Below are 12,545 nucleotides of genomic sequence, written 5' to 3'. Positions count from 1 at the left end.
GGAGGAAACCGGAGCACCCGGAGGAAACCCACGCAGACACGGGGAGAACGTGCAAACTCCACACAGTCAGTCGCCTGAGGCAGGAATTGAACCTGGGTCTCAGGCGCTGTGAGGCAGCAGTGCTAACCACTGTGCCACCGTGCCGCCCACAACTTATGTATGAATGAGTGCGGCAGTGCTGTGTTACCGTTCACTCAGGGAGTTTAGGTCACTGTACCAATATGCACTTTTACTTGCTATGTGATAGTGTGTCAGACATGCTTTCCATCACATGGTTGATCATAATGTCTCCCGCTGTTGTCACCTGCCATCAATGTATATTGGAGGAATCTTCAGGTTGATCCTCCATTTCATTATGAACACATCCTCCTTGGCCAACAAGTGCTGGAGTGGGACTTACATCTAGGCTGAGGGGCAGGAACATTGCACTGCAAGACTGATTCTGAGAGGGAGGGCTAACATTACAGATCTACAAATTCAAGTGATGGGAGTGGTGTTTGGACTCTGACTGTGTCACCAGTTCTGGCTCCTTCAGCAAACCGAATACGTGATGGGATGGATGAGGCATTAAAATAACATCAGCTTCTGGTTTCTTGTTTGAGTAGCAGGAATATTCAGTCACTTGTCCTTGTTTCCAGATTACTACAGAAACAGCATTTGGGTCGGATCACAGGTTGGGGAAACCTGCAGGAAACCTTTGTCAATACAGCAACCAGTTTGCCTGAGGTACTGCAGATGATCCAGCTTCCCATCATCTCACAGCAACACTGTACACTATCCACTTCTATTCAGGTTACAAAGAACATGTTCTGTGCCGGTGAGTCAATGCATCATTGAAGCAGCATCTCTGTAGGGGAATGGGTACTGGTGTTGGTTAGAATATACTCTTTTCAAAACTGACAGGGATTGAAATCACCCTTTTTCTTGCAGCCCTTGGAATGTTGGAAAATCCCTAAATAAGGGCAGTTTGGTAGCAGGCTCACAACAGTGGCTTATAAGTAATTAAATAATTCAAATGGTAAATAGTAACAAAATAAAAAAAAACACTCTTGCTGAAGTGTCTTTTGATCCATGGTCTCGGAATATAGGTGATGCTAACAAGGCTGTATTCATTGTCCAGTTTGAGTTGCCCTTTGAAGCTGGCATTGGGTTTTCCCCTTGAATCAGTGATGCCCCCAAGATGATGGCATTGCCATAATGATGTTAAGTGGGGAATTCCAGAACAGTAAGATGTGTTCTGCTCAGGCAAGTGCAAGAATTGAAAGTGGATGTTTCTCAGGAGTTTGTTGCTGTGAAATTTGGCTCAGGTCCTAGGTGGTGCCATCAAATTAACATCAGGAGGTAACTACAGAGCATCTTGCAGATTGTATATGCTGTAGCTCCCCCCTACAACCCGTACCCGCATTGGATGCATTCCGAGACCAACCACGGAAGCCCGAAACCGCAGATAGGGGCAAACTCAGTCATTTCAATGGGATGCCTTCTTGGCATCCTCCTGCTCCCTGGTACTGGAATGTTCCCTATAATATATTCGGTTGCAGTAAACCGTGAGTAATTGAAACCGCGATCTGCCTGTACAGCAGCCACAGTGCACCAGCAACGGTGGGAGTGGATATCATGAAATGAAATAGTCCGTCTTGTTCATAGAAGGAAAATGACAGGTACTTTATTTATATTTTTGTGACTGGCTTTACAGCAATATTAGTTGAAGGCTGATCCACAGATTCAGTGTGAGCCTGGTGCTGTTCATAGAATCCCTACAGTGAGGAAACAGGCCATTTGGCCCAACAAGTACACAGTGAAGAGAATCCCACCCAGACCCATTCCCCTACATTTCTCCTGACTAATGCACATATCCTACACATACCTGAACACTATGAGCAAGTTAGATGGTCAATTGGACTGAGAGGAAAGCCACACAGACTCAAGGAGAACGTGCAAGCTCCACACAGACAGTTTCCTGACGCTGGAATCGAACCCAGGTCCCAGGCACTGTGAGATAGCAGCACTAGCCACTGAGCCACCGTGTTGCCTGGGTTCTTTGATTGTATCTACGTCCAGTCACTGCTTCTAATCTAATGCTCAATTAATGAATACAAAATGTTATTTGGGAATGAGGGCATGAAACAAATGAACCATTATATTCTTGGAATAAATACAATGAAATAAAGATGTTACACAATATAATTCCTTAATCTCAGTTCTCCTACCTCTAAATTAGGTCAATTAGTAAGATAGTGGTTAAAAAAGTATTTCTATAACAGAAAGTTCTGTTAGGAAATGTAATTTTTAGAAGGAATGCTAATGATGGGAGGAGTAAAGACACAAATAATGTGTAAAAGCGTGAATTAGCGTGATAGGAAGCGAAAGTGAAGAGTAATGAGGGAGATGTGAAGATGAGAATTGATGGACTGCAGAGTGAAGATCTGAAATGAAAATGAAGAATGATGATGTGAGAAAACCAGATCTCATAAGATGAAGAGAAATGAAAAGTAAAGATGGTAGAATGGAGAAATTAGGAAAGAGTGTTGAAAATAATGTGCAATACACTAATATCAAAGATTAAAGTTCCCCATTTCAGTACTCAATTAAAGTTTATACCTCTCTGTAAACTCCTTGCAAATTTGTTCTTCCATGTTCTTCCCAATAAATGGTGATCTATATAGAACATGATTTGGAGATGCTGGTATTGGACTGGGGTGTACAAAGTTAAAAATCACACAACACCAGGTTATAGTCCAACCGGTTTAATTGGAAGCACACTAGCTTTCCGAGCGACGCTCTTTCATCAGGTGATAGTGGAGGGCTCAATCGTAAAACAGAACATATAGCAAAAATTTACAGTGTGATGTAACTGAAATTATACATTGAAAAATTGATTGTCTGTTAAGCCTTTCATCTGTTAGAATACAGTGATAGTTTCACTCCTTTCATGTGTAAATCACAAAACCTTTTTTTTAAAGTTGCATTCTCGGGTTAGCTGTTAACAATGGTGATAGCTAGACAATATGTTTACCTTCAACATATTGTCTAGCTATCACCATTGTTAACAGCTAACCCGAGAATGCAACTTTAAAAAAAAGGTTTTGTGATTTACACATGAAAGGAGTGAAACTATCACTGTATTCTAACAGATGAAAGGCTTAACAGACAATCAATTTTTCAATGTATAATTTCAGTTACATCACACTGTAAATTTTTGCTATATATTCTGTGTTACGATTGAGCCCTCCACTACCACCTGATGAAGGAGCGTCGCTCCGAAAGCTAGTGTGCTTCCAATTAAACCTGTTGGACTATAACCTGGTGTTGTGTGATTTTTAACTATATAGAACATAGAACATTACAGCACAGTACAGGCCTTTCATCCCTCGATGTTGCACCGCCCTGTGAAACCTTTCTGAAACCCAACTAACCTGCACTATTCCATTTTCATCTACATGTTTATCCAGTGACCATTTAAATGCCCTTAAAGTTGGTGAGCCTACTACTATTGCAGGCAGGGCATTCCATGCCCCTACTACTCTCTAAGTAAAGAATCTACCTCTGACATCTCTCGTATATCTATCACCCCTCAATTTAAAGCTATCTCCCCTCTTGCTAGCCATCATCATCAGAGGAAAAAGGCTTTCACTGTCCACCCTATATGACCCTCTGATTATCTTATATGTCTCAATTAAGTAATCTCTCAACCTCCTTCTCTCTAATGAAAACAGCCTCAAGATCCTCAGCCTCTCCTCATAAGACCTTACTTCCATACCAGGCAACATCCTAGTAACTCTCCTCTGAACCCTTTCCAAAGCTTCCACATCCTTTCTATAAAGCGGTGACTAGAACTATACACAATACTCCAATTGTGACCGCACCAGAGTTTTGTACAACTGCAGCATGATGTCATGGCTCCAAAACACAAACTCTCTACCAATAAAAGCCATCACACCATATGCCTTCTTAACAACCTATCAACCTGGGTAGCAACTTTGAGGGATGTCTGTACATGGTCACAGAGATCTCTCTGCTCATCTACACGACCAAGAACCTTACCATTCGCCCAGGACTCTGCATTCCTGTTACTCCTTCCAAAGTGAATCACCTCACACTTTTCTGCATTTGCCACCTCTCAACCCAGCTCTACAGCTTATCTATGTCATTCTGTAACCTGCAACATCCTTTGGCACTATCCACAACTCCACCGACCTTTGTGTCATCTGCAAATTTACTAACTCATCTTTCTAAGCCCTCATCCAGGTCATTTATAAAAATGAAAAATAGCAGGGACCCCAAAACAGATTATTGCGGTACACCACTAGTAACTGAACTCCAGGATGAACATTTCCCATCAACCACCACCCTTCTTTCAGCTTTCTTTCAGCTAGCCAATTCCTGATCCAAACTGCTAAATCACCCTCAATCCCATGCCTTTGTATTTTGTACAATCGCCTCCTGTGGAGAACCTTATCAAACCCCTTACTGGAAACAATATATACCACATCAACCGCTTTACCCTCATCCACCTGTTTGGTCACCTTCTCAAAGAATTCAATAAGGTTTGTGAGGCACAACTTACAAAAGCGTGTTGACGATCTGTAATCAACTTATTCCTTTCTAGATAATTATAAATCCTTTTCCAATACTTTTACCACAACCAAAGTAAGGCTCACTGGTCTATAATTACCAGGGTTGTCTCTACCCCCCTTCTTGAACAAGGGGACAACACTTGCTATCCTCCAATCATCTGTAGACAATGATGACATAAAGATCAAAGCCGAAGGCTCTGCAATCTCCTTCCTGGCTTCCCAGAGAATCCTAGGATAAATCCCTTCCAGCCCAGGGGACTTATCTATTTTCTCACTTTCCAGGATTGCTAACACCTCCTCCTTGTGAACCTCAATCCTGTATCTCAGTATTGTTCTCAATAACATTACCTTTTTCCAGTGTGAATACCAATGAAAAATATTCATTTAGTACCTCACCTATCTTCTCAGACTCCAAGCACAACTTCCTGCTACTGTCCTTCATTGGCCCTAATCTTACTCTCATCATTCTTTTATTCCTGATATACCTGTAGAAAGCTTTAGGATTTTCCTTGATCCTATCTTACAATGACTTCTCATGTCCCCTCATGTCTCTTCTTGGCTCTCTCTATAGTTCTTTTCGGGCTAACTTGTAACGCGCAAGCACCAGAACTGAGCCTTCACATCTCATCCTAACATAAGTCTTCTTCCTCTTGACAGGAGATTCAACTTCTTTAGTAAATCACAGCTCCCCTGTTCAACCACTTCCTCCCTGCCTGACAGGTACATACTTCTCAAGGACATGCAGCAGCTGTTCCTTGAATAAGCTCCACATTTCAATTGTGCCCATTCTGTACAGTTTGCTTCCCCATCCTATGCATCCTAAATCTTGCCTAATCGCATCATAATTGCTTTCCTCCAGATATAACTCTTAAATACTGCACTGAGCAATGTAATTATGACATTGTTATTCCTTAGCTCTAGCCAAATTGCTTCAGTCCATGAACCCTCTGAAACATCCTCTTCCGTATTGCAATACTCTTCCTAACCATAAAGACCACTCCATCTTCTTTTCTATCTTTTCTGATTACCTTGTAGCCAAGAACGTTTATTACTCAAATTTGCATTTCCTTAAACCAGGTCTCTGTATTATGCCACATCATAACCCCACAAGATAATCTGTGCTTGTAACTCACTATATTGCCTATAGTCCATGCATTCACGTCACACATTGTAACCTTGACTCATTACTTTCTCCCTTACTCTGACTCCAACTAATAAGTTACTATTTTCTATTTTTAGTGCCATTTTCCACTCCCAGCATTTCCTTCAAGCCCAGTCATTAGTTTCTAACATTCTGCCCTGGTTTCCGCACTCCTGCTGAGCTGATTTAAACTCTTTACAACTGCACAAGCAGACTGGCCTACAGTTGTCCTAGCTTAGTTCGGATGCAACACATCTAGCTAATACAGGTGCCATCTCCCACAGAGCAACTACTGGTGTTCCATGAATCTAAAGCCCTGCCCCCCTGCAACATCGTTCCAGCCATGTGTTCACCTCTTTTATTTTCCTAGCTCTGTACTCACTTTTATGAGGCACTGGAGGTCCTGCTCGCCAATTTTCTACTTGGCTAAATGAATTCTGATTGCAGGACTGCACCCCACTACCTAACTATGTAATTAATAGGAATGTGGACCACAAACCCCTGACTGTCTACCCCACTTCAGAAGAATGTCCTATTCTGTGCCATCCCTACAACTACTACCAGTGAAACTCCATCCTGGAGTGACATTTGACAGCTGCAGAAAAACCACTCTGTTCTTCTGATAAAAGAATTCTGGGCAATAAATGCTGGCCTAGCCAGTAATCTCAGGTCGCATGAGAGAATTTCTAAAAAAAATACTGCCCTTCTCCTCTTCTTCCTGTCTCCACATATAGCTCTCAGAATGTGCTTTCCATACAGTTCTCTGCCTCACAAATGCTCCTCAATGATTCGAGCTGCAGCTCAGAGTCTGGAGGTGTTCCTGTGTTGTTGGTGACGAATGGGCTTATCAAAGTCACAAGACTTGTAACTCCCCAAAGCCACAGAATTCCACTTGGTTGAGCTGTCTTGGCATGCCTTAATCATGAATCTTTAAATCACTTTTCTTACTTTAATGTTAGTTACTTCTGCTTACTTTAACTTTGGTCTGATACCATTACATACCTGTAAGCTGGAGATTAGTCTGTTCTTTGCTCTTAGGGAGAGAATGGAGTTTCTCCTTTTCCAAGTGAATATGTGACGATGCTGCTCCTTTAACAAGATTATACTGCCCTTGGGTTATTTTTCCAGAGGAACTGTAAAGACAGAGGTTCCAGTATGTCTGGAAATATCTACTTGAGAAAGATTTTTTAAAGCACTTGTACAATGAAAGGAGAGTGGCCAGATCTCCCAGTTCAGGGTTTGGTTTTAGCAAGCTGTTTTATTTGCAATTGCTGGTCATGTCTAGTTCCATGCTGATCCTGTTTCTCTCTGACAAGTCTCCTGTAAGAACCTGTGTTTGATTTTACCTTTTGAGCCAAGGGGGTGTTTATGGGGATTGTTGCAAGGATTTAGGACGGCATCATTAAGTTGTGATAGAGTCGAATGGATTTTCAGATTGATTGTTGTTCTAAATTCGGTTCTCTTTAGTTTGTGGCTCATTCAGTAGTCTATACATAAATTCTGTTTTATTTAAAACTGAATAGTTGGACCAGCTGCATCACTCCTGGAATATCCACTTTACACCTGATTAAAACAACGAGAAAAGTTAGGGTCTAGTCTACCTTCTTGAAATGTTTTGATGTAGTCTGACCTGGTCCATAGCAAATATCATTAACCGTCCTGAATTAATAAAAACAGACCTTCTTTTGAAGGTAACATATAAGGATCAGAGTATTTTTCAGTCATTTTGTTTGCATTGTTTAGAAATGAATGTGGCTTGCATAACAATTGGGATGGATTCAGTGAGATTCTGAGTCAGAAAAGAACAACTAAAGAAAAACAAAAGAAGGCATAGGTATATTGTGCACCTAATATGTAGTTTGATTGCTTCCTTTAAAATGTTTTCTTTTTTGTCTGCATTAGGTTTCCCTCCAGGAGCTAGCCAGCGTGGAGATGCCTGTGAGGGAGACAGCGGGGGCCCCTTTGTGATGAAGGTTAGTTTTACGTTGTTTCTAATTTCTTCAAATTTTGCAGGCATATTGTAACTTGTTTGTGTTGGCATGTTCCAAGTAACCTAAAAGGGTTGATGAATATGCTGAGACTGAACTTACTTTGTTCTGTGTTTCATAAATCTGTTCACATCTGTCCATGCTCTGGTCAAATACGATAATGAAGGCAGCACAGGTGATGTGTTGCTACTGCAACATGTGGGAGCTGCTGGGCACCAACGTGATCCAGAGCAAACACATCTTTACTAAGTGTTTGCAACTCATGGAACTTTAAATCTAAGTTCAGGAACTGAAATCCAAGCTGCAGATATTGAACTACATCAGGGAAGGAGAAAGTTACTTGAATATTTTGTTCCAGAAGGCAGTCAGCTCTGTCAGTCAAAGATGATCTGTGATCCCAGACAGGAGGATGTAACTTAAGGTGAAGCAGGTATAGGGACCCAGGGTTTGATAATTGAGGGTCCTTAGCCCCTGCAATTATCAAACAGTTACAAGGGTCGTCCAAGCTGTGCAGACAAGACCGGGGACTCTCTGGAGGATGGGCAAACCTACCACAATGCCATAGTACAGGGAGCCATTCAAGTGGGGGGAAATTAATAGGAATATAGTAGTGGTTGAGCAGGAGAATTAGGGAGATACTATTCTCTACAACTATGAGTGCCAGAGTTAAGGACATTTTCTCAGGGCTGGAGACTAACTTGGAGATGGAGGGGAAGGAACCAGTGGTTATTGTTCATGTTCTTACACCAATATTCATAGGATTAGAAGAGAGGGTTTACTAAAAGATTTTGAACAGTTAGGAGCTAAATTAAAAAGCAGGATCTCTAAGGTAATAATCTCAGGATTACTATCTGACCACAGATATATTGGCATAGGGTAAATAGAATCAAGCAGTTAAATAAGTGGCTCTAAGATTGATGTGGGAAGAATGGGTTCCAGTTTGTGGGGTAAAGGCACTAGTACTGAGATAGAAGAGAGCTATTCTAATGGGATGGGCTTCACTTGAGCCAAGTTGGGATCTGTGTCCTAGTGAATCAAATAATTAGGGCTGTCGAAAAGGCTTTTAATTAGTTAGAGGGGAGTTGGAGATTTGAGAGAGGGGAAATGTAAGCTTACAAAACAAGAGAAAATGGCATCAGTACAGGGCAGCTAACTGATAACAATACACTTTGTATGCATACATAGAAAACAGCAGTAAATTGGATCAAAAAGGGGAAAATGGTAAAAAAGCTAAATTAATGGCTCTTGAATTTGGAGTAGTATTCAGAACATGGGTACAAGAAGATCAAAGCTGGGAAATAAATATTCAGAAGTAGGTGTTTGAAAGGACAGGCAGGATGGGAAGGGGGTGGGGTAGCTTTGTTAGTACAAGATGGAACAAATATGATAGCAAGAAATTATCTGCAATCAAAAAATGTAGAAGTCATACAAGAGGAAGTAAGAAATAAAAAGACAAAGAGGACACTTAGAAGCATCCTTAAACACCCAACAGCAACTGTATGTTTGGTTAGCAATAAATCAGAAGATAATGAGGGCATGTTAAAAAGACAGCACATTAATCATGGTAATTTTAATCTTCTTGTAAATTGGGATAGTCAGATTAACAGAGGGAACCATAAGGAAGAATTCGTAGAGTGTATTCAGGACAGTTTTTGAGAAAAATATTTGGTGGATCCAAACAGGGATCAGGCCATTTTGGATCTGGTAATGTGTAATGAGGTAAAAACAATGATAACTGTATTCTTGATGAAGGGCTTTTGCCCGAATCGTCGATTTACTGCTCGTCGAATGCTGCCTGAACTGCTGTGCTCTTCCAGCACCACTAATCCAGAATGTGTAATGAGGCAGATTTAATAAATTTTGTTCGGGTAAAATATTTCCTCGGGACAGTGACTATAACATGGTAGAATTTAGCATTCAGTTTTCGGGGGAAGACATTGGGTGAGAAACATTGGTGCTAAATTTAAATGTGGATAATTACATAAGAATAAGGGCAATGCTGGCTAGAGTGAACTGGGAAAGACAATTTAACAGCAAAGAAGGTTGAGGAATAAAGGTTGAGGAATAAAGGCAGATATTTAAGAAAATATTTCATGGCTCACAGCAAATGCATATCCGATTAAAGATGAAAGATTTTAGGAAGGGAATAAGCCAACCAAGTTAAGGGCACCACCAGAAGCAAACAATGTGGCAAAATTTAGTGGTAAACCAGAAGATTGAGAAAATTTTAAATAGATAACCAAATAAAAAGAAAATAACTGTTGAGGGTAAATTTGCAAGAGAGACTGCAAGAATGCATTTAAATATATAAAAAGAAAGAGAGAGGCCAAAATTAATATAGGCCCCTTAGGAAATGAAGCTGGAGAAATAATAATAGGAAACCAGCAAATGGCAGAGGAACTGAATAAATGCTTTGCAAGAGTCTTCACTGTAGAAGACATTAATAGCACTCCAAAATTACTAAATATTAACGGGCAGAAGGAGGCAAGGAAATAAATAACTGTCCTCGAGAACAAAAACAAGGGAAACTTATGGGACTGATAAGTCTCCTGGACCTGATGGGATGTATCCTAGGTATTAAAATATGTAGAGAGTGGATGCACCAGTAGCAATCATCCAGGAATCTCTAAATTTTGGAAAAGTCCCAAAAGATTAGAAAATTACCAATTTCACACCTTTATTTAGAAAGAGAAGGAGACAATAAGCAGATAACTGTAGACCTGTCAGCTTAATGTTTGTTATTGGGAAAATGTTAGCATCCCCCGTTATAAAGGATTTGGGATCAGAACTCAGTTGACTGACTGAAAGGTTGGTGATGCAGAGTGATGCCTACAGTGCAAGTTTAATTCCATCACTAGCTGAAATCCTGCCTTCTCAACCTTGCACCTTACCTGAGGTGTGATCACCCTCAAATTAAACTGAGCATCAGTCATATCTGACTCTAATGAGAGAGGAGCCCTGTAGGATTAAGGCAACTTTACCTTATTGTAAAGAATGCAGTAGCAAAGCATTTAGAAACATGTAATATGATCAAGCAGAATTAGTAGTACTTCATGAAGGGGAAATGAGGCCTGACAAATTTATTAGAATATTGTTTGAGGAGATAACAAACCACAACAAGCAATGGATGCAATTTTTGATAACTTAGGATAACATTAGGATAATTAATAAGGTAAGAGTTCTGGTTTTTGAGGTAGTATTTTAGCATAGATAGAGGATTGGCTAACTGGTAGAAGAGTTGGAATAAGGGGGCCATTTTCAGGGTGGCAACCCATAAGTAATGGAGTGTCACAGGGATCAGTGCTGAAGCCAGAATTATTTACAATGCAATTACAATTACAATGACTGGGATAGGGGGAAGTGAATGTACTATATTTAATTTTTAATGGCCATAGGATAAAAGAAGTGAATGTACTAGAACTTTAATTTTTAATGGCCAGAGAAAAGGCATGAAAGTGAAGTTGAGGATAATCAGGTCTGTCATTGTCTCATTGAATGGTGGAACAGTCTTGATAAGCAGAATGGTCTATATCTGCTCCAAGGTCTTACGGTTTTATGGTCGACCATTCATTCCACACACAGATCTTTAGTTTCCCAAAAGGGTGCTTAAATATTTCCTACCTTCCTATTTTCATGTGTCTTTTCCTTAAAACGCCCTCGCGTTTCAAAGACATTGGTTTTCTCAGGCATCCCCATTCATATGATGTTTTATGACAAGGATTCTAATCTTTAACGCTTAAGATACAGACCAGGATTAACAGCAACATTGATGGAGCCTTAGGGAGTAGACCAACTGGCCTGCAGCTATGAATTTATCAGTCGAGCACCATACAACATCATTGGTGATATATTGGTGACACGAGATATATCTCAGTCTTTCCAAAAGCTACCATAGTTTATTGCCTATTTGAGTCAATACGCTCTTGTACTCTTGTGGATCTCAGTGGATCTTCTAATTTAAAATCTCCTGCATAAAACCATTATTTTGTGGCTCATTGTCTCCTTGCTTCCTTAGAAAGCACCCTAAGAGAAACAGGATGGATGTGGAAACTATCAATGGGACCTTTGGAGAAGATTTATATTGGTGCTGGTGTGGAGATGGTGACATTGTAGTAATGTTGCCAGCCCAATCTTCCAGAGCCCCAGGTTAATGTTCTGGGGACTTGGGTTCAAATCTCACCAAGACCTGGGGAGGTGATCTGTCGATGATTAATCCAGAAACCCAGAATAATATTCTGGGGACCTGGGTTCAAAATCCACCATGGCAGATGGTGGAATTTGAATTCAATTTTTAAAAATCTGGAATTAAGAATCAGCTGATGACAATGAAACCATTGCCAATTATTGGAAAAACCTGTCTGTTCATTAATGTCCTTTAGGGAAGGCAATCTGCCATTCTTACCTGGTCTGGCCTACATGTGAGTCCAGACTCACAGCAATGTGGTTGACTCTCAACTGCCCTCTGGACTCCATGAAGTCTCACGGCTTCAGGTTAAACATGGGCAAAGAAACCTCTTACTGGTTACCATATACTGTTCTCCTTTGGCTGATGAATCAATACTCCTCCATGTTGAACAACACTTGGAGGAAACACTGAGGGTGGCAAGGGTGCAAAATGTACACTGGGTGGGGTTTCAATGTCCACCACCAAGAGTGGCTCAGCAGCTGCATTACTGATAAAGCTGGTTGGGTCCTAAAGAATATAACGGCTAGACTGGGTCTATGGCAGGTGGTGATGGAACCAGCATGAGGAAAAAACATACTTGATCTCATTCTTACTAATCTGCCGGTTGCAGAAGCATCTGCCCATGACAGTATAGGTAAAAGTGACCACCGCAC

The 12,545-nt window shown here is 40.8% G+C and overlaps 1 protein-coding gene across 1 annotated transcript in view; it reads left to right on the top strand.

Moving 5' to 3' along the window:
- f2 (coagulation factor II (thrombin)) overlaps window positions 1-12,545 on the top strand; it is an 89,706-nt gene that overhangs the window by 73,661 nt on the left and 3,500 nt on the right. The window contains exons 15-16 of the mRNA XM_043706428.1: window positions 639-817; window positions 7,621-7,691. Coding sequence (XP_043562363.1) covers window positions 639-817; window positions 7,621-7,691 — 250 coding nt within the window. The remainder of the gene's footprint in view (window positions 1-638; window positions 818-7,620; window positions 7,692-12,545) is intronic.

The sequence above is a fragment of the Chiloscyllium plagiosum genome, chromosome 16 (genome assembly GCF_004010195.1).
Source record: "Chiloscyllium plagiosum isolate BGI_BamShark_2017 chromosome 16, ASM401019v2, whole genome shotgun sequence".
NCBI lineage: Eukaryota > Metazoa > Chordata > Chondrichthyes > Orectolobiformes > Hemiscylliidae > Chiloscyllium > Chiloscyllium plagiosum.
The sequence above is the reverse complement of the archived record's forward strand: the minus strand, read 5'-3'. Positions and strand labels throughout refer to the sequence as shown.